Raw genomic sequence first — 22,124 nt, 5'->3', positions numbered from 1 at the left:
ATCCCTGAGCCTGGCCTGGAGCAGCATCCCTGAGCCTGGCCTGGGAGAGCATCCCTGAGCCTGGTCTAGAGCAGCATCCCTGAGCTGGGCCTGGGAGAGCATCCCTGAGCCTAGTCTGGGAGAGCATCCCTGAGCCTGGTCTGAGAGAGCATCCCTGAGCTGGGCCTGGGAGAGCATCCCTGAGCCTAGTCTGGGAGAGCATCCCTGAGCCTGGTCTGGGAGAGCATCCCTGAGCCCAGCCTGGAGCAGCATCCCTGAGCCTGGTCTGGAGCAGCATCCCTGAGCCTGGCCTGGAGCAGCATCCCTGAGCCTGGCCTGGGAGAGCATCCCTGAGCCTGGCCTGGAGGAGCATCCCTGAGCCTGGTCTGGGAGAGCATCCCTGAGCCTGGTCTGGGACAGCATCCCTGAGCCTGGTCTGGGACAGCATCCCTGAGCCTGGCCTGGGAGAGCATCCCTGAGCCTGGTCTGGGAGAGCATCCCTGAGCCTGGTCTGGGAGAGCATCCCTGAGCCTGGTCTGGGAGAGCATCCCTGAGCCTGGCCTGGGAGAGCATCCCTGAGCCCAGCCTGGAGCAGCATCCCCCAGCCAGGACTGGGAGAGCATCCCTGAGCCTGGCCTGGGAGAGCATCCCTGAGCCTGGCCTGGGAGAGCATCCCTGAGCCTGGTCTGGGAGAGCATCCCTGAGCCTGGCCTGGGAGAGCATCCCTGAGCCTGGCCTGGGAGAGCATCCCTGAGCCCAGCCTGGAGCAGCATCCCCCAGCCAGGACTGGGAGAGCATCCCTGAGCCCAGCCTGGGAAGATTTATCCAGCTCTATCTACCAGATTTATCCAGCTCTATCTACCAGATTTATCCAGCTCTATTTACCAGATCTGTCCAGCTCTATTTACCACATTTATCCAGCTCTGCCAACGGACAACCATGACATGGAAGCTTTGTTGGGAAAGGAGAGGGTTGGGAAGAACAAGGTTTGGAGCTGGTAGAACTTTTAGTTGCTTGTTTTCAAGGAAATCAATAACACCTTGATTTAGCTACTGCTTTTTAAAAGGCTACAGGGAACTAAGTGCCTGTGCCAAAACACCGAAAATGCCCAAAAACCCAATAAAAACCCCACGTTCTCAGCCTTGGAAATCCTGGGAAAATCCTAATATTATCACAATCCACAGCCAGAAACACCAATGTACACCCAAGGTACAGAAACAGCTTGTGCTCATTTCAGTATTTTATTGAAATGTAAAAAGACCATTATAAATTAGAGAAATCCACATAATTTTGACTTAATAAACTTTCCTTAACTGTTGAGTGAAGTACATAAATCTACATTTATACCTCTATCAGCATTAAATTTCTGGCCAAGGTGTTAATCCCAACATTCTTCTAACTAAGGCTAACTACATTTAGAGGAATAAGATGGTTTTAAATCAGTATGACATAGACCAGACATATCCTCCAAAGTCATGCTTTCACTTTAGGTTGTGAGAAATATTTTTGCCTTTTTATTTAAATAATGAGAGACTTGCTGGAATTATTGGGTTTTTTTTTTTCTTTTTTTACATCATAGATGACCTTTCTCCCACTAAGCACTAAAAAGTGCACATACTTCTGAGTGTATTTTAATTTTTTTTTCTCTTTAAAAGGGGAAGAATTTTAAAAGCCTGGGTTTTATTCTGTTTAAAGAGGATAAAACTTTAACCCAATGCCCTTGCAGGTATCCCTGCAGTGTTTGTCTGTCCTGTTGGCTGCTGTTGGTTGGATTTAATTTACAGTAAATATTGCTGTGTAAATATTGGACTTTTTGCCTCTCTTGAATAATGCAGTGCTCTCCAGATTGGATCCCTGTGTGTGCACATCTGTTTAGCATTCCCAACATCCAGATTGCATGGATGGGTTTGGGGAGAGAAAATTCAGGATCACTGAGCTCTGTGTGTAGGGTTGGAAATAAAACTGACCTGTTTTCTTCCTGAGGGTGGGACAGCTGCTGGAGTGCTCCCAGCACACATTTTTACCTGTCCTAGTAAAGACCAGGCTTTTCTCCCTTTGGATATAAGAGCCACCAAGGTACCTTTTTGGAGTGGATGGAAAAAAGCGTCCATTACAAACCAAAAAAAAAAAAGCAAACAGAACAGACAAAGCCACATCTCATCCTTAAAAAAAAAACCAAAAACCAAAACCACATAAACCAAAAAACCCATCAAACTAAAACTGCAAGTTAACCAAAGTAACTGGAACGAATCCAATAGGGATATCTACCTGAGCCTGTTGGTCCAAGAAAACTGGGATAAACAGAAGATAAGGATGCAGAAAGGGTGCACTCAGTTTGCTGAGGGCTGCAGCCATGGGGCTTGGCTCTGCAGTTTCATACCCACATTTCCAGCTGCAGCTTTCCCAGAAGAACTGAACATTCCACCTTGGCTTTGGGCAGATCCTGACCTGGTCACATCCCAGCACAGGGCTGGGAGCTCAGGGTGCTCCTTGTTGAGCCTGAAAAGGCTCAGCCATGTCCTGCAGGTCATTCCCAGGGTTTGATGGAACAGGGAATATCAACAATGACCACAGAGGTTTCTGAAAGCACATCCAGCAAAGTCTGTGTCCTGGGAGTGGTTTTATCACAGCACTACCTCACACCATGTAAGCTCCTTTCCCTGCTTCTTTGTGTAGTAGCCTTGACCTAAGCTTGGAGTTGTGTCCCAGAAGCAGGAGAGATGTCTGGGATCCATTCCCATCCCCAAGCACCCAGTGGAAAGGCTGGATATGGAGGGTTTGGCTGGGGGAAGAGTGCAGCTGAGTTATTGAAGGGTTTGTGCCTTGGCTCTGGGTCAGAGATTGTTGTGGGAAGGAACAACTGCAGGACAAACAAAGTGGTGCTGGTGGCAGCCGTCCCCAGCCACCTCATTTGCCTGGGAGAGGGAATTGTTTCAGCATTTGGTTGTTCTGAGCTGCTCAGTTATCACTTCACATGGCATTATTCCAAGCATTCTCTGCAGTAAAATCTGGGAATCTGATGCTGAGTCTGTCCCATTTGGGAGGGTGACTGCTCCAGCAGTGCTTGGCTCTGTGACTTCTGACAGGACAGATGTTGCACCTGGTTATGTCTGAGGTACCCCACTACCAGGGTCAAGCAGCTGTGGCATTATTTGGTTTTCTCCAACCCCTCAACTTCCATAATCTTACCAGGAGATTTCCATATTTTTAGAGAATGAAAACAAGAATGTGAAAGGGAAAACCCAGGCTGACAAAAAGAGGCCATTCCATGAGAGCTGACAGACCCCATGAGCCCAGACCCAAACATTGTTCCTACTCCTCCTCATGTCTCCTTTCCCTTCTCCTCTCCCATCTGGGGGCCCCTGTGCCCCCTCCTTGCTCCCATGGCAAGAGATGTGTCCTGCCTGAGTGGGAAACGTGTCCATGCATCCAGCAGGGATGACCTGGGCAGCTTCTGTCTGTGGCAGCCTCTCATTCCCACCCATCCACTGATTTTCCTGGTCAGCTTATTGGGATGTCAGCTCTCAACCTTTCTGTCCACTTGCTTGGAAGAGGCCACAGCTTGAGAAGGCTCAGGTTGGGCATAAAGAGGGATAGGGCATAAATCAAATTCCTTTTGGAAATCAGGCTAAAATGTGATCCAAGTAGAGGGCACAGTGCAAAAGTTGTTGGGTTTTTTGGTTGTTTGGGGTTGGTTTTTTTTTTCCTTACTTTTATCACATGCAATAAATAACAATTAGGAAAAAAATCAGGACTTCTAAACCAGAGGGAGAACTTTTTTGCAGGGAAAGTTGTGTCATGCCCAAGAGAATGCAACACATTTTAATCTGTTCCTACATCACCCTTAGAGACATCACCATTTAAATGTGACATCATTAAATGTAAAGTCAGAAATTACTTTGTCCATTGAAGTAGCTCTTAAAGGATAACTCTTACAAAAAATAACTATTCACAAATTGAAATATTTTTCTGATTGGCCTGGCATTGAATTTGTTGGGGTGTGTGTGTATTTTACAAACACAGCCTTGGAGAATGAGGAATTACAGGACAAAGTGCTTTCTGACCCATCTGATGCAGCTCTGATGTTGAATGCAATTATTGTTAAATGCAGGAATTCGAGATGTGAGCTTAGTTTTGCCCAAGAACTGGGATACACAAACAGCCACCAGCTTTGGGTGGTTGCTAGGCAGCAGCTGCTTCCTTGGAAAAGCAGCCGGGGCTGCCTGGGCTGGGTGCTGGCAGCCCAGCCCTGCTCCTTCCCAGCCAGGTGACATCCACAGCCAAAAGAGAGATTGAGAGAACTCCACATTCCACCCCAAAAAGCTGCCAGGAGTTATAGGTTTGAGGGCTTTAACATTTAGTCATTGATTCCAGACTTTTCTGCACCATTTCAGAGCTGAAAGCCTGAGTGATTAAAAAAGAAAAAAAAAAAAGGCAATGGCCAATTGTTTTCTGCTGAATCTGGTGATAAAACCAACAGCCCCCATGCCCTGCTTCATGGTCATAATGACAACATTCTTGGTTTAATCTCTATTATTTAATCTCCGTCTGGGTTTCTCCACCTGTTGCAATGGGATCCAAAAAGGGAAATTTTAAGATGAAACAAAGTGTGAGTGTGATGTTATGAATAGAGATTTGGTTTTCCGCTTCCCCTTCCAAAGGCAAATTCAGGTAATAATTCACCAACTAGAAAATTTCACATGGTGGAATAACTGCAAAGTTCAGCTGTTAGATTTTGAAAATGGGCAAGTCCATGGCGACTGAAATAAATTAGAGGGAGCTGCAAAATATTCTTAAATTATGCAAAACAAAACTATTTGTGGTCACACCAGCAACTTAGAAACTAAACTTTTGAGGCCTCATAGTTATTTAAATCTTGCCTATTGTGTTTTTATCCTGTGAAAGTTGATTTTTTTTTTTATCTTGGTTTTAGCCTCCTGCATCCCCCTATTATCAAGCACTTTGTGATGTCTGTAATCACAGCAGTTAATGTGAGACTTCCCAGAAAGAAAGATTAATCCCAAGTATTACACAAAAAAATGAATGCTTCTATTGTGCAAAAGTAACATGAAAAGTCTGTATTCAATCTGGCATGGCTGGAACTCCAGCAAGTTTTGTTTTGTTGTACAAATCGTTCAGTGTCAAATCTGGCTCCTGAACATCCCATTTCTTTGTTTTGGAAACAAAATGGGAGTGATAGAGGTGTGGGCTGGAGTCACTCCTTTGATACCTCCACAAAAACATCTGTACCCACGGCACACATCATTTTCTGGAGTCACTGCTGTTTTAAGAGTATTAAAAGAGAGACAAAAATCAATAAATACCATTGTTACACCAAAAAAACCCTGCAGCAGGACATAAATTGAGTCATGAAATGCATAACAGGCAGTGCACTTGTCCTCTCTGAATTTCTCTTTCAAAAGCAGGTAAATATAAGAAATATTGAATTGGGAGGCTACACAAAAACCTCGAGCTCTTATTATGCACAAGCAGCTCTGGGCAAATGTGTACATTTTGTAATTGCTACCAGTTCTGAGCAACAGGGGTGGAATTTTTATTTACAGAATCCATTTGTGCCATCAAACTCTATGCATGTTGTGACCTTTACATAAATACTCACAATAACACTCAAATCACTCTTCATAAATATAATTTTTTTGGCTGCAGAACTGCTTTGCCTTTGTTTGATTATGCACTGTATTTGTCATGTTTACAGTCACTAAAGAATTTTCTGGCTGTCTCAAGCATTCCTGGACTTCCAGAAATGGATCTCTAAAATGGGGTTGTTTTAAAGCCAGGTTGGGAAGGGGATTCTGAGAGGAGAGAAGGAAACATTCCATGAGCTCTTTATGGAATGTTTCTGTTAATTACATCTTTATTCTGAGAGGAGATTGGGTGCTCAGGGTCAATAAACCAAATAATGTGACAGCAGGTACTAAAGAATCTCAGTGCAAGGCTCTGAACCAGGAATTGTCTTCAGAATTCCCTAAAATTAGAAAAAATTAGGTGCTGATGTTGCCTGGACTCACATCTTTTCTTTGTTTCTGTCTCCTGGTTACTTTATTTTCTGTACAAACTTCTGGCACATCCAATGTTCATACTGAAATATTGACTGTATTTATTCAGGTTGGTCCAACCCAAAAGTCAGTGCTACAAATTTCTTACCTAAAACAGCCTCCAGGGAGTGCCTTGCTTTTGGTTTTCCCCTCTCTTGCTTCCCATGCCAGGCCAGTGACACTTCCAGAGCCTCTCAGCCTCTCATCTCCAGCTGATTTCCACTGATCTTCCTGTTCCCACATGGTCCCAAACCTCATCTCCAGGGCAACACCCCTCCCTGGGATGGATCCCTGACCCCACTGAAGGGTTTGGCTCAAGAAATCCCAGCAGTTTCCCAACAGAATAAAATGGTCACCAAACAGGAATTTGGCAAAGAACCAGAGGTGTCACCTCCCTTGGTGTGAGCAGAGGGCACCTCATACAGCAATCAGAATTTCCCAGGATCTCCTGAAGAGGATTTCTTTTCTCTGAGCAGAATTTGGGGGTTTTTTTGTTGTTCATGCTCCTCTCTCTGCTTTACCAAATCCTCTTAGAAAATGTGTCCAAATTATAGAAACTTATCTGTGTCCCAGAATCATGGTGAGATGTATGGATTGCCCAACAGCAATCACTGAAAATTAAAAAAAAAAATAAATAAAAAACAAAGGAAAGAAAACTTGGAGGAGAAAGGGAAAAGGGAGAAAGTGAAGAATTTTCTTAATTTTGTCTTTGTGATAGATGTGCTGGGGGTGATCCCTCTCTTTATATTATTAATTGGAGATAAAGAATAACAGCAATGCATAATGAAAACATCTTTTTTTTTCACTTATGCATGGGTTTGAAGATCTAATTCCTGTGCTCTTTCCAGCCCCCTGATGAGCACCTTGCTTCTAATAGCACAGATAATGAGACATTTCTGACTTGTGGCTTTTTGATAGCAGACCAGAAGCCATTTGTCCCTTCCATGGTGGATCCTGTAATCATCTCTGCAGGCAGCCAGCACAGCTCCAAGGTGTGCAAGCAGAGAGAGATAATTCACTTATCAAATCTCACTTGTAACAGAAGAAAATCCATCCTGGCATGTAAAAAAAAAAACCAAAACAACAACAAAGAAAAGTTTTCTATTTTGTTTACACAATGACTCCTGTTCAGGCTGAAATGATTTCAGGCTGTTAGGCTCGCTCTGATTTGAAAGCCTTCCCCACCAAGCTGCCTTAAAACACCATCATTTTGTGTTCAAGTGCTTTCTTTTGTGGCAGAGTGCTTGTTTGTGTTGGTTTGGCTTTTTTCATGACAAGAGAGGTTTCAAGGAAAGGGCTGGAGCTGCTTTCCCTGCTTGGAGTCCCTGGTGCTGTTTGACCCCTGTTGTCAGCATGTGCAGGTGACTTTTGTAAGTTCAGCAAAGGTGCTCTAAGAGGACTGAAGGACTGTCCTTCTGTCATCCCCTCTTGAGGAGCACATCCTGTTTGGTTTTTAGGTGTCTTTGAGCTCTCAGGATGACTCCCAGTTCTCCTTAAGCAGCCTGGTGAAAATTCCTTACACCAAGGCTGCTAAATGTCAAATCCTGCATAGATTATCAGTGTAACCCCTTCCCTCTTCCTTGAATTTAACCTCACTTCTGGAGGCTCAGGAGAATGTCCAGGAAGGACAACAAGAGCAGCTGTGGCTGCCCTGGATCCCTGGCAGTGCCCAAGGCCAGGCTGGAAGGGGCTTGGAGCAGCCTGGGATAGTGGAAGGTGTCCCTGCTGTTGATCTTAAGGTCCCTTCCAACCCAAACCATTCCATGTGCCTGTGCCAAGGCTTGCTGGAGATGTGGCACTCTCTCCACCAGCAACTAAACACATTTTCTGGTAAATTCCCTATAAATCAATTTGACACCAGCAAGGACTCTGACAAAAGGGGGAATTTTCACCATTCATGTCTCTACTTTTCATACCAGGAATGTGATCTTTAGCTTTGCTGCTCAGTTTTATCTCAGGTGACACCAGGCTCTGCAGTTTTCTGATATCCTCTCTTTATGACACATGAAGAAGAGCAGAAGACACAGGTTTGATTCCAGGGCTCATTCCAGCTTGGCTTTCATCTCCAACGTATCCACCACGTCCAGGAGGATTTTTTGGATGACTCACCTCAGATCTGAAGGAGCAAACCATGATCACTCCCAGCCCTTGCTGAGCAGGGAGCCTGATGAATCTTTAACCATGACACTCCTTTTTCCTCCAGGCTTGTGCAGGTATTTGAATTTAAAAAAGCCACGAGGAAATTTAAACAGTTCTAATGTTTTAAGCAGAGTTGAGTATAAATTACTTCCTCCAGTAAGAATAATACACAGAAGGAAGAAAAGGCCTTAAAAAAATGTTTGAGACACTGTGTTAGCAGAGTGATTGCTCTGACACCCCACCCTGCAGCTAAGCCATCCCTGTCCTTTAGCTCCCAGGTGCTAAGTGGGGAATTTGAGGAATTTTTGGGAATTTTTGAGTGCTGCAGGGATCCAGCTGCCATGGACATGGTGGGAGCCCAAGTCCCCTCACCAGTCTCATGGATGTTGAGCTAAGATCAACAAAAAAGGTAATTTTTTTTGTAAAGTAGAGAAGTTTTCCTCTTTTCATAGGAGTGTGTGTGTTCTGCAGTGCTGTTTGATGGTGTTCTCAGGGAAGCCCTGGAGGTTCCTGGAGGCTCCAGAGTTCACTGTGAGGTCATGCTGGTGGCTCAGAGGGGACAGGGGACGTGGTCAGTGCAGAGCAAGCAGGGCTTGGAGCTGAACAAGGGAGACCAGAAGTGCTGACACACATTTGAGATTTGTCAGCATGTGAGCAGTAAGTGACTAAAATAAGTAAGCAACTTTCCTGACAAAAACTGGGGATGGGGCCAGGGCCAGTGGTGTAAAGTCATTCCAGCTCTGCCTGGTGTCACTCTGGGTGTCAATCACAGAATGCCTGAAGTTGGAAAAGCTCTCTAAGATCATCGAGTCCAACCATTCCCTCTGCACTGCCAAGGTCACCCCTAAGCCACGTCCCCAAGTGCCACATCCAGAAGATTTCTGAACACTTCCAGGGCTGGTGATACTGCTACTTCCTCAGGCAGCCTGTTCCAATTCTTGAAAACCCTTTCCATGGAGGAATTTTCCCAGTATCCACCTTGAGCCTGCCCTGGCCCAGCCTGGGGCCGTTCCCTCTGCTCCCGTCCCTGTTCCCTGGAGCACAGCCCGACCCCCCCGGCTGTCCCCTCCTGGCAGGAGCTGGGCAGAGCCACAAGGGCCCCCTGAGCCTCCTCTGCTCCAGGATGAGCCCTTTTCCAGCTCCTCAGGGATTCTCCAGCCCCTTCTCAGCTCCTCAGGAATTTTCCAGCTCCTTCCCAGCTCTGTTCCCTTCCCTGGACACCCTCCAGCTCCTCAATGTCCTTCTCACTCCTGGTTTATCATCAAACAGTGTCCTCCAGCCTGGCAAGGACCTGAACCACTGGGAAAGCAGCATTTTCCGTGGTTTTTATGTGAGTCCCAAGTTTTGCACAAAACCCGAGCTGGCTCCGTGTGGGGCTGTCCTGGGCCTGCCAAACATTCCCAGGCCGTGATTCCTCAGCAGCTCCCTCACCTCTGCCATCGATCTGGGCTCCAGCAGCTGATTTACAAGCACATCTTTTCTGAACCATTATCTGAGGCAGCTGCCAGTTGGCCCGAGGCAGGATCCAGGCACTCCAGACGGGGGGGGGAATGGGTTCCAGCTGCACTCTGTGATTCGGAAAACCCTGGGCTGCAGCCGGATGTCCAGATGCCTCACAGAATTCCCAGAATTCCCAGAATTCACAGTGACTGGGCTGGAAGAGACCTCCAAGCCCATCGAGTCCAGCCCAGCCCCAACACCCCAACTGAGCCCTGGCACCCAGTGCCACATCCAGGCTTTGTTAAACACACCCAGGGATGGGGACTCCACCACCTCCCCGGGCAGCCATTCCAGAACTTTATCACCTTTCTGTGAAAAACTTTTCCTTAATATCCAACCTGTATTTCCCTTGGGGCTGTGAGCTCTGGTTGTGTCAGTCCCTGGAGAAAGAGCCCAGCCCCAGCTGAGCACAGGCACCTTTCAGGAGCTGTGAGAGTGATGGGGGCACCCCTGAGTCTCCTTTTCTCCAGGCTGAGCACCCTCAGCTCCCTGGCCAAGGAATGCAGCATTTGGTTCAACAAACAGGACTTGTGAGGGAAAAAAAGTTAAGAGTGAAGATGTCACAGGACAGAGGTCACGTGCCAGCAGTTGCTCCTCTGTTCCTAATGGCATCTCCCATTTTTAATGGATACTGGTGGGAAGGGAAGGTCTGGGGAGGTTAAACCAATCCTCAGGATTTCACCTTGGAGAGAAATAAGTTTCTCCAGCTCCCTACAGAGACAGAAAGCACTTGAAATGCCATTTCTTTCATGTTTTCACACCAGGGAAAAAGTGAACTTTTCATTTTGTTGTGTAACAAGGGTTCCAGGGCAGTGTGTTTTGTCAGCAGCGAGCATTTGAACGCTCGGTGTGTGACATGTCTCAGCTAAAGCCTCGTGCTCCCTGTAGTGCCTTCATTGCAAACACCAATTCAAGCTCTTTCTAAAGGCTTGGGGTGGGGTTTTTTTGCTTGTTCTCTTAACATGAATTAACCAATGTGAAGCTTCCAAGGATAGATTTAATAATACCATGACAAATGCCAGTGCTTTTGCCACCAAGGCCATTTAATCTGTCTCAGCAAATACATTCAATGACTTGCCAGAAGTTTGAGTGTTTTCCAGCTGTAGGATTCCTATAGCAATATGAGAATGTCCTTGCATGGGACAGGGTACAAAGGGCAATGCAAAACTCCACTGTAGATGATTTAGCAAAGGAAATAAATATTTCCTCTTCTTCTTCTTCTTCTCATCTCAATTCTTCCTGCCTCTCCTGCTCCAGAAACAGGAGATTTTTATTTTTATTTTTAAAGTTAAAAATAAATTTACCAGTCTGCTCCAAGGGGTCTGTGGGATAGTGGAAGGTTGTACCCACAGATTATTGCTGATCATGGAAGGTTACTTGGATAAGAATAATTTACCTGTTCTGTGCAATCTGCTGTGTGGAATTTGACAACTTGTTCTTCTTTGACCCTGTAGTCCTCAGTCTTTCTCTGCTGCTGGAATGCATTTGAATGAAATTCATGGAAGAATGAGCCTGTGGGATCTGGTTTATCCCTGGGCTGCCTCTGGATCTCCTTGTGCACCAGCTGACATTGAGAAGTTGATGATCTCCTGTTGTAGTTTCCTCCTTGATCTGAGACAGCTGTGGGGTTTTTACTGCAAAGCATTTCAGGAAAATATTGATAATGTAGTGGCAGTTGTTGCTTTAGTTACATTGGGGTTTCTAGCAAATTTCTATTTATATCTCACTCAATCCAAGAATTTCTTCTTTACCCCTCTCTGCAGGTTATTCCCTATTTAGTTGCTTTACAAAATAAATAGAGCATGCATGGCTGCTCTTCACCATGAAGGTGCTCACGTGTGATTGATCACAGCACTGATCCACTGAAAAGAACCTTTCCATGGGGCTCCCCCAGCAGCAGAGGAGGATTTTGTCCTTGGATCCTGTGCTCCTCCCTGTGCACCACGGCAGGGTGAGGAGCTGGCTCCGAGGGCATCTCGCCCGTGCTTGGTGCCAGCAGTTTCCAGTGCTAGACCAGGTTCCCTGCCTTGGCACTGATGGCAGCCCAGCATTATTCCTTGGCCAAAACCCATGGAGTGGGCCCTGTGCTCTGGCTCTTTGCTGGAGTCTGGTTTTTCCCACACTGTGCTTAATGAGTCCAGCTGTTTGCTCTGTGGCTCTGGACTCTGTTGCTCAATAACAAAAACAAACCTCTTCCTTCATGCCAGCTATGGACACACATGGTGGCAACTGTTAAAGTATATTTTAGTGTACCTTATTAAAACAAAAAGTTCATCAAACACCCTCTAAATGTCATGGTGGGACTAAAGATTTCTTGAGGGATAGATCTGATATCTTCCTCCTCTTGCCCTTCACCCAAGGAGATGAATTCTGTTGTGGTGGGCATGGTTTAATAAACAGTTCCTAAAGTGGAGGTGATTTATATTCCTTTGTTAATATAATGTAACACATAAACTGTAATTCTGCTTAGCAAAAAATTTTCTCCTGTGGCAGCCTGCCTGGGTGGAAGAAAAATAATACAAAAGGTCTTACCAGTGGTGTGACATGTTGCTGTAAAACAACAGCCAGAAACGTCAGAGAATTCAGTCCAAATGGAGAATTTCTGAAAATTAATTTTGGATGCTTAATACAAACTAGAAAGTAACGTAATTTCTGGCAAAACAGTTGACAGCAGACGTAATGCATCAGTGCAATAGCCCAGACTGTGTTAAATGGAAATTAGCTGCATGCAAAAAGCTGCAGAGAGGGAAGAGTGCTTGCAGAAAACAGCCCGTGACAGAAGCAGAGGTTGAGGTGCTGGTGGAACAGTTATCACTGAACTGGGAATGTTGTGATGTAACAGAATTTGTGGATGGGGTTTGGAATCATTGCAGCTTTTTAAATGTGAAGGTGACTCAGTGCCAGGGAAATCCAGCTCGTTGCTGGGCTGTCTGTGCTCCCCGTTCTGCAGAGGGCACAAAAAGGGTGTTTGTTGAAACCTGTGGGAAATGGAAAGACAGAAACTCCCACAGACACTGAAGGGTTTGATCTGCAGCCTTGGAAGAAGCTTGGATTGATGGAAAAATAAAGTACACAGACATTAAGTAGAAAAATAATAAACTTTTATTTCTATAGTTGTAAGTAAGAATATGCCTGAAGTGAGTGAGAAACGGCACTGATGGATGGTGAAGGGTTTCTGATGTAGGGTGGGGCTGTAGGGAATAAACTGAGAGTTTGGAATTAGAACAGAAGCAGATCTGTGCCTGTGAGACAGAAACCCATTGGACAAAAGTATCCAGAGTGCAGCAGAACAGAGTAAAGGTGATAGGTCAGAAAAGCAAAATAAACCCTGTGGCAGCTGTCCATGGGGGTAGAAAGTTCTAGATTGCCTTGTAACAAAGAACTTGTGACTGCTCCTGAGCTATGGCTGAATGCCTACTCCTCTGAAATCTCACAGCCTCTGAGACTGATGTTTGTCTGAGCAATGAATCCTTCCTAGCCCAGCTGTGGTCCCATCCCTTAATTAATGCAGTGATAATAATAAAAATCCACATTTCCCAGCTTCCCCAGTCCCTCCACAGTCATGCCTGAAGCCATGGAAGTCAAAAGCAGAGTTAGTGCAGCTTTGGTTCAGCCCTGGACACAGAGTGGGAATATCCAAGCCCCAGCAATAGCATCCCAGGGTGTTTCCAGAGCCTCTTCTGTGCAGCGGGAGAAAAGATCCCAGGGCAATCAGATCATTTCCAGCATCCTTCCCTCCTGCTGCACTCCATTTAAAAGCACATTTTCTAACTCATCTCCTCCAGAACACTGACAATAATGTTCCTTTCTCTGTGTTTTTTCCCAGGGGTGACACAAAAGTGCTGGGGCCCTGATGGTCAGAGGACATGCACAGGCCTTCAGCAGGAGAGTGGTGTGTGGGCAAAATCCAGCCCTGCCGAGGTAAAATAAATAAATTCTGTTTGGGGAGCAGTTAGCAGAATGCAGGAGGGTTTGAAAAACAATCACTGATTGCTGAGCAGTATGTTTGGACTTGGTTTTGTTTAGCTAAGCTTAGCTTAGGCAGCAGAAAAGCCAAATATAACGATGGCTGTGTTGTGATTCTGCATGCTCTTGGTGAGGGGGAAAATGGCACGTTGTGTTGGGGAAAAGAAGTTGTAAAAAACCCCCCATGAGGCTAAATCAAGCAATATCCCAAATATCAGTACAGTCTGCCTGATATGTCCTCAGGACAAAGCCTGAGGTTTTCAAAAAGCTCACCACAATTACTTTGTGTGTGTGTGGATTTTTTTCACAAGATGCAGTGAAGCTTGAAAGCTCCCAAAGAGCACAGGATCAGCTGGGCAAACCTTAAAGATCCAATTCTTTGCTAAAGACTGGGAGGAGAAAATAATATACATTTTCAACAGAAAAAAGGAAAAGTAAATTATTTAAAATATTGGTGCAGTAGTTTGTAGCTAATCAGGAGTGTTTCTGACATGCCTTTGGACTCTTGCAGGATGTCTCCATCTGTGCAGCCCTCAACAAAAGAAATAAATGTCAAATTAACTACTGGAGCATGAGAGATGCATCCAAAATAAAGTCTCTCAAGGAACATTCTTCTTTGGTGCCCTGTAGAAATCTGGGGGAACTTGAGAGTTTTGGAAGGCATGCAAAGGTCTTAAACCGTTAGGTAGAAGTAAATGAAGTGAAGAAAATATGAGGCAAATGTTTTTACAAACCATGAAACAAACAGAGAAGGAAGAAAATGCTTTCCCTGAGGCTGTGAAATTATTGAATTGTCCAAACCACAGGCAGCTGGTTTAAAGAGTTGATAAAATTTATCTGGCACTTCACCTCGTTAATAAACTCTTGATCTACCTCTGCCCATTTGGGTTCCCCAGAGGCTCCTTCCCAAGGGATACAAAGGAACTGTTGCTGGTGATGTTTTCCTGCATGGAAGAGGAACATAGGGATGGTTTCATTGGACTTCAGAATCATGGAATGGATTGAGTTGGAAGGGTCCCTAAAGATCATCTCCCCATGGGCTCTGGTCTGGTGTCACCCTGATGCCTTGTGAAGGCTGACCTAGAACAGAGGTTAGATGGAGTTACAGAATAAAGGAGGGATTTATTAGGAGGCTTCAATAGATCCACCCTGGGCAGCACCAGAGCCCAGCCAGGGCTGCACCCAAGATGACCCAAAATGGCCCCAAAATGCCCGGCCGGGCACGGGGTCTCTCCCTGGGATCAGCTCTGCTCCATTCCCACCTTGCAGTTCATTGTCCCAGCCCAGCTTTAGCCCAGGCACTCCCACCCTGCTTGTTTTTCTCTCTCCAGCCCACGGGGTTTGTGCTCCTGGGCTGAGATTGGGATCATTTGTCCTTGGTGCCCAGCTGGAGCAGGAATTGTTTTGTCTCCCTGCTCTGTGCACAGAGCTCACCATCCCATAATGTGAACCCAGACCCACACACTAAAGCAGCACAGAACGTGAAAAATAGGAAAGCTAAACCTGAGGCATCATTTTCCCCTTCCTGAGAAGGGTGACCATGGCACCAGGGAGGTCACAGCATTGTCACCCTCCCAGCCCTCCTGGAGGAAGAACAATATTGTGTTTTGTGAAGCCCTCGTTGAGTCCTGACACTGATTATCAGGTAATGGAGACACTCAGCTAGGACTGAGGTGAATTCCCAATGAGCAGGAGTTGATGGCACCTAAACACAGAATGGGCTTTCTTTAGGAAGCTAATCCTCAGATTCTGCATGCCAATTCAGTGTTGTGTTTGGGTTTTTGTTTTTTTCCTATCAGGATCAAGAGATCTGGGAACACAGGGCAGGAGGAATCTAACCAGCAATGAGATTAGGCCAGATGCTTTATTCCATGGGACTTATGTGCCTAGTGGGGTAGATAATGATAACAGGAGGCTTTAAACTCAGGTTTACTCTGTCAGAGAGCTGGAACATAAAAGCACCTCCTTTGTCACCTCGAGGGAAGCAAGGTGTGGTCTATCAAGATGGATGGTTTCTGTCATGGATGGAAAAATTAATCTGGGCCACTCTCAGTCTCTGGGCCACTGTCAATCAACCTTGTACATATGTGTTTGTACATCATTGGCAGGTGCCACCAGGGAATTGTAAGAAAGAGGGAACCAATTAATTAAAATAGTGCTCAGAGCCCTTGTGAGTAACTGTATTACATTTTGGGAGTTTTTCATGTCTATAACTGGTGAGGCTGTAAAGCTGTCGTGCCCCTGGTGCCCACATGTCTTCTGCAGCATGTGATGTCACAGGCCAGTGATCCATAATATACTTAAATGCATTCTAAATTCCAGCAGATCATCATGAAAGAGGAATTTATAGTCTGAAACTGACAACTGTCTTTGCCATGTCCGTTTTTAACAGCCTCCAATCCCACGGTCATGAGTTAAACACTCAAAATAATACTATGGAATACAGGTTTTAAATTTTAATATTTTTTTTCCTTCACCAGAGTGATAAAGTTTTCATTGAAGCCTCCCAGACAAGTCAGAGCTGATTTCAAGAGCGTGCATTTTCAAATGTGAAAAAAGTTATTATGAATAGAAAGGTAACAAGAGATCTTGAACAGAACTGTGCTGTGATAGATGGTGGACGAGAAGCAGTTGCACACAGGATATTGGAGTATGGTGATAACTGGGAATCTTTTCATTTGCAGGAATCTCTCCCTCCCCAAAACACGACATTGGTTTCACCAGTAATCCTTGCACAGATTGATGAGGAGAAGCCCTCTGTGCCTATGCAGGCCCTGCTCCCCCAGCCCAGAGCTGATCACACAGAACCATCCTTGCCCAACCAGGGGTCAGCCATCGTTAGCAGAACATTTCTGGTGCTTCCCAGCCGATTGGAGATTCAGGCATCCTTAGAAGACACCATGTCACCGTCGGACTCTCCCGCTCCAAAGCAGTGTCCAAGCCAGCAGAGAGGCTTTGCCTCCATCACTGTCACAGCCAGGCGTGTTCCTGTGGGCTCTGGAGACCTGGCACGTGGCCCTGGGGCTGGCCAGGAGCCCAGCACCGTGTCCCCCACGCCCAGCAGAGTCCCCACGCTCCTCGAGCGCTGGCCTCCCCCAGCCCACGCAAACCAACCTCCTTTAAAGGCCTCCAAGTCTTGCTCAAGATTAGGTGAGGAACCCCAAAAGCAGCTTTTTGACCCTGGAATCAAGGAGGATGGCGTTGGTCTCCAGAGCAGTGATGGGAGGGAGAAAATTCCACCTTCATTCATCTCCTGTGTCCAGCTCCAGGTGTCTGAGCCCTGTCCAAACACCATCTACTATCTGGACAGGTCGCTCAGCGTGTGCATTGACCAACCTCGAGTTAAATGCCAAAAAATGTACAGATCCACGTTGTCCTTGAGCCTGAAGTGCAGTTTGTCCGGACTAACAGCAGATGGAGTAGATGGCATAGCTAATGGAGAGCCCATGGAGGAGAGAGCTCCAAGGAAGCTCCCGGGAGCACACGGGGCTCTGCTCAGATCCCACCTGAGCGCACACTTCACGGGAAATAAGGTAATTAAGGAGGAGAAAACAAAGGAAGGACATTTGGGTCGTAAATTCCAAAGTGTCTTTGCCTGGGGACTTCCAGCATTTGTGGATATTCCCAGAGGACCTCACAAGGCAGCAGCTGAGGAAGAGGATGAGCAGCCTGGCAGCCACCACTCTGTGTTTGCCCTCCAAATTCCTAATTCAAGCAATGAGGCAGGTAAGTCATTTCCACAAACCTCAGGCTGGTGGAGCAGAGGTTCAGGCTGGAGCAGCCCCAGCACAGTGATCCTGTGAGAGCAGATAAGAGCAATTCTTACATCTGCAGAGGCTCAGGGAGCTAGAGCACAGCCCAGAGGTTTCCAGCTCCAGCACTGCCATGAATATTCACCATGGTAGTGATGTGTGCTGCTCATCAGCTGAGAGAGAAAAATCCCCCTGTGTTTTCTGCATTAAACCTCTTTTTTTTAACCATTTATAACAGGTTTTTTTTTTATTATTATTCTCCCAGCAACCTGCAAGTGCTTATCCCCTGAAAATAATTAGGTTTATCTTTGAATAAGGGCTGAATTTCAAGGTGTGAATTTAAGGAGATGACTGCACTGAGCTTGGTTTTGTGCTCCTTGCAATTAAAAATGATCTTGTTTTCAGCTTTTATTTAGAAGGCTACAGTAATAAGCCCAGGCTTTTATACTTAATGGAACCAGGTAAAAGGTTTGCAAATCTTGGAACACATTTGTTTCCAACCTTTCCAAGCATTTTAAAAACATAAAATGTTCTTTGCAGCCTTGCTCCTTGGGGAAGGGAGAGGGGCCCTGGGGATTGCTTCCTGCCCAGAGTGGTGCAGCTCTTGCTGCACTGGGATTTTCCAGCACACTTGGATAACCACAGCTGAGTTGATTGCCCTTCCAGGAAGGGAAGGTGGATGGGAAGATTGTCAATGAGGGGAGTCTGTTTTTTACCAAAAGCACAAAGATGAAACTCACCCCCTCTGTGTCCTGCAGCCTTGGGCTACGTTTAATTGCAATTACTCTGTTCTTATATGGCCTTTTTGAGCTAAGGGTCAGTGCATGAACACGAGCCACTTCCGAAAGCTCCTTTGTACTTCATCCTCCCAGTGTGCAAGTGGAAGGGAACAAAAAGATGAGAAGCCTCACGCTGCCTCGAGGGCTGGGCAAGGTGCAACTCCTCACAGCCTCTGCTGCTGTCCCTTTTCCATGCCTGAAATCAGTGGGATTGTTCCTGCAGGGGCAGAGCCTGGGATCAAATATTCCTCTGTTTTCCTGAGCATAATCCAGGCTGCGTGGTGTTGGAGGGGAGAAGAACAGTGGGGAGCAGGAGAGGGAAGATGCCAACCAGTGCTGAGGGGTTTGGGATGGAAATACAAAGGGATGGCACCAGCAAATGAAACACTTCATTGTATACATCCTAATTCTAAATATCAGGGAATATCCCTCCATGGGGAGTGTTATGTATTCAAGGCTTTGTTCAACACCATGTAAGGTTTCTCTGTGATAAAGCAGATTTAAAACGGAGCCTTCCCTGGGCCTAGTGATGCCATGGTGGTGTGGAAGAACCACTTTTACTAGAAATAATTAGAAAGTGAGTTGGGAAGCTGCTCATGGCTCCATAGTTTTACTGAAAGAGGAAATCAGTGAAGTAAGGAGCTGAGAAATCACTGGTTTGTGATAAAGGACTTCCACCATTTGTGTACACAAGACTATAGGTGTAAATAAACATGGGAAGTGTTACCTTTTAACTGCTTCCACCTTTTGTGTGGGCCATAATGTAGAATGCAAAGATATACATTTCTCCTGCTCAGACCCTTTGTGATGTGTAAGGAGGTGTTTATCAGCTTACTACAACTTTCCTGTGTGAAATTTGTATAAACAGCCAGAATAATGCTCCAAAACAACAGCAGGATAATCCAAGTAATGAGCTCCTGCACAGCCATCAACCATTAAATGGGACCAACCACAGAAACCTGGTAAAATGCATGGGACATCCACACTGGTCCTCAAAGTGAGAGGGAATGGTGTGGTTTTAACCTGGGAGAAGTGAAAAACTGAGTCCTTTTTACTTCTGGACTGGGTGAAGTGAGGAGAAATATTGGTATGAGATTATCAATCACAGGATCATTTATGTTTGAAAAGACCTTTAAGATCATCCAGTCAAACCAGCCCCCAGCACTGCCAAGGCCACCACTGACCCATGTCCCCAAGTGCCACATCCAAAGGGCTTTTAAATCCCTCTAGGACTGGACAACCCTTTTGGAGAAGAACTTATCCCATTCTAGATCCCCCGTTATTTAGGATATTTTTTCCTCTGCTGTTTATTAATTCAAACCTGTTCCTGTTAGGCTTTGCTCTGCTCCATGTTTATGCAATGAAATGTTTGTGAAATGAAGTGTTTAAAAAGAAAGGAGAACCAGCAGAGAAGGGACAGTGAACAAGTTCTGCCACGGTGTTTGTGCTTTAACTCAGTTATCTTACAGATGAGGTAACTGCAGAGAGCACTTTGTCCATTACATTTCTGATGACCCAGAAAGTTGGAGTTTATATTGGTTTGCAGCTGTAGGCAAGAGCTTCCTGCCAGAAGAAATACAAGTGGTAATAACATCACTATGCTGAAAAAAAAAAAAAAAAGAAAGAAAAATTACTTTCAAGGCTACACTTCTCTGTATGAAATCTGTAAATGCAGTTTCCAGGATGTATAGGTTGCTTTATTAGGATCTGAGTTGGAAGGAGAACCCAAATACTTCTGTGCTTTACAGGTGCTGGGGCTGGGTTGGCTGTTTCCTCTAGGCCCAGCTGAGTGTCTTTTTCCTAATCTTTGTGTGACTTCACTGCAGCAATGATGACTCTACTTACTGTATTACTCATATTATTTCATGTCCAAATCCAACTGTTCAAGACTTGGCTCTACATGGACCTGGATAACTTGGTCTAAGGCCCTTCTTTCAGCAGGAGGCTGGGCCAGGTAATCTCCAGAGTTATATATTTCCACCATGTGCCACATATGAAAAGGATGCTTTAGGATTATTAATGAAATGTAAATCTTGGGCTCTGCTCGTGGATGGGAATTACACTTGGAAATCCAAATCTCTGGGACTCAGAGCTCAAAGCCATGGATCATGCTAGAGCATCCCAAGGATGGAATATGATATTTCCCCACTGTGGACTCTATCTTCTCTTGGCTCTGCTGCTTTGGGCCTTTACTTCCATTATCTGGCAAGAAATGGGTTTGTAAGTGCTGGAAAATCCATGTTATACATGAAGTCAGACTTGAACCGTGGGAGGACAGAGCCGTGGGACAGAACTGTGTTTATTTTTAGTGAGTGGCCAACATTTCCATCCCTTGGGCAGCTGCAGGAACGTGTGAAGGGTCCCACTGGGGGCCACATGAGCCACCCACCTCAGAGCCATGGCCAAGGGCCAGCCCAGGCCCAGCTCCACGAGGTGCCTGCCACGGGTGATGGATGTGCATCACCCTGCCTTTGGTCACGGCTCTTAACAAGCTGTCAGGACTTGCTAACGCTGCTCTTAGGCAATGCTGCAATTTCCTTTCCTGTCTGCAGCTGATGTCTCATAAATACAAGGTAAGTTAGAAATGAAAAGATTAGTCTTGTTTCTGCTGAAGACAGGAACATTTTTAATAATAATTTCTCACCTACCTTTCATGAAGAATATAATCCCCATGAATATCTAGTTCTCCATCCATCTTTCACTATCTATTACCCTACTGGGCACTAGGCTGAATTATTAAAAAGGAGAAAAAAGAAGAAAATGGGGGAATTTTAAATTCTTTTTGACCTCTTGATTAAACAATATCATCACTTTTCTAGGTAAGATTATAAATGCCAACATCTAAATTTATCCATTTGAGCTTAGATAGCAGTAAACTTCACGCCTGAGCGCCTTTGCACATCTCAGCTATTTTCTAAACCAAAATATTTCCTGCTCACCTCTACACTTTTGTTCATGTTTTGCTGTCACACCTAAAACTGATGTGGAGAGATATTAAGGAATACCAACTGAGGTGGAGAGTGAATCCATGTGGATGGTGGGTGCTGTGCTGGATCCCACTGCCCTGAATTGAGGTGCAGATGTGCAAGGAGGGTGGGGGGAGATGACAAAAGGGAAAATCATAAATCACATTCCCATGTAAGCCACCCAAAATTAGGGACATCAGGGTTATAAGATAATCATCAGCCACAGTGTGGCCATAGAACCAGGGCAGTGACAATCCCTGTGCTGGCACTGCTGAGGGACCTCAGATCCTGGGGTCAGTCTTGGACAAGAAAGACCTGGAGGGGCTGGAGGGTGACCAGGGAAGGGAACAGAGCTGGGGAAGGCTCTGAGGGAGCTGGGCAGGGGCTCAGCCTGGAGAAAAGGAGGCTCAGGGGGCCCTTGTGGCTCTGCATAGCTCCTGCCGGGAGGGGACAGCTGGGGGGGGTCGGGCTGTGCTCCAGGGAACAGGGACAGGAGCAGAGGGAACAGTCTCAGGCTGAGCCAGGGGAGGTTTGTGTTGAGTATTGGGGAAAATTCCTCCATGGAAAGGTTTGTCCAGGCCTGGCACAGCTGCCCGGGGCAGTGCTGGAGTCCCCATCCTGGAGGGATTCAAAAGCCATGTGGAGGTGGCGCTTGGGGACAGGGTGGCAGTGCTGGAATGGTTGGAGCCAAGGCTCAAAGGGTTCCACAGCTCCAGCCAGAAGGGTTCCGCGGTTCCGTGCTGCAGTCATCAGCGGGAGGGGATGGCACAATGGGGCAGCTGTGATGAACGTGCTCAGCAGAGCCCTGGGAGCTCTCCTGCCTCTGGGGTGTCCAGGGCAGCACTCCCAACGTTCCTCTTTGAGGAGTCAGGGATGAAATGCTCGGGAGGGGAGGCACGTGGTCACGGCAGTGAAGGAGGCACACCGCAGAGTCGGCGATGCGGCTGCTCGTACCTTTGCCCACAGAGCCTGGCAGGTGACCTGAAA

General features: G+C 46.1%; 1 protein-coding gene across 1 annotated transcript in view; it reads left to right on the top strand.

The window, feature by feature from the left end:
* The window catches only part of C6H10orf90 (chromosome 6 C10orf90 homolog), a 63,223-nt gene that overhangs the window by 17,401 nt on the left and 23,698 nt on the right, over window positions 1-22,124 (top strand). The window contains exons 2-3 of the mRNA XM_009087099.4: window positions 13,501-13,595; window positions 16,325-17,366. Coding sequence (XP_009085347.4) covers window positions 13,501-13,595; window positions 16,325-17,366 — 1,137 coding nt within the window. The remainder of the gene's footprint in view (window positions 1-13,500; window positions 13,596-16,324; window positions 17,367-22,124) is intronic.

The sequence above is a fragment of the Serinus canaria genome, chromosome 6 (genome assembly GCF_022539315.1).
Source record: "Serinus canaria isolate serCan28SL12 chromosome 6, serCan2020, whole genome shotgun sequence".
In the NCBI taxonomy this organism is placed as follows: Eukaryota; Metazoa; Chordata; class Aves; order Passeriformes; family Fringillidae; genus Serinus; species Serinus canaria.
This window is presented reverse-complemented; position numbering and strand designations above follow the sequence as displayed.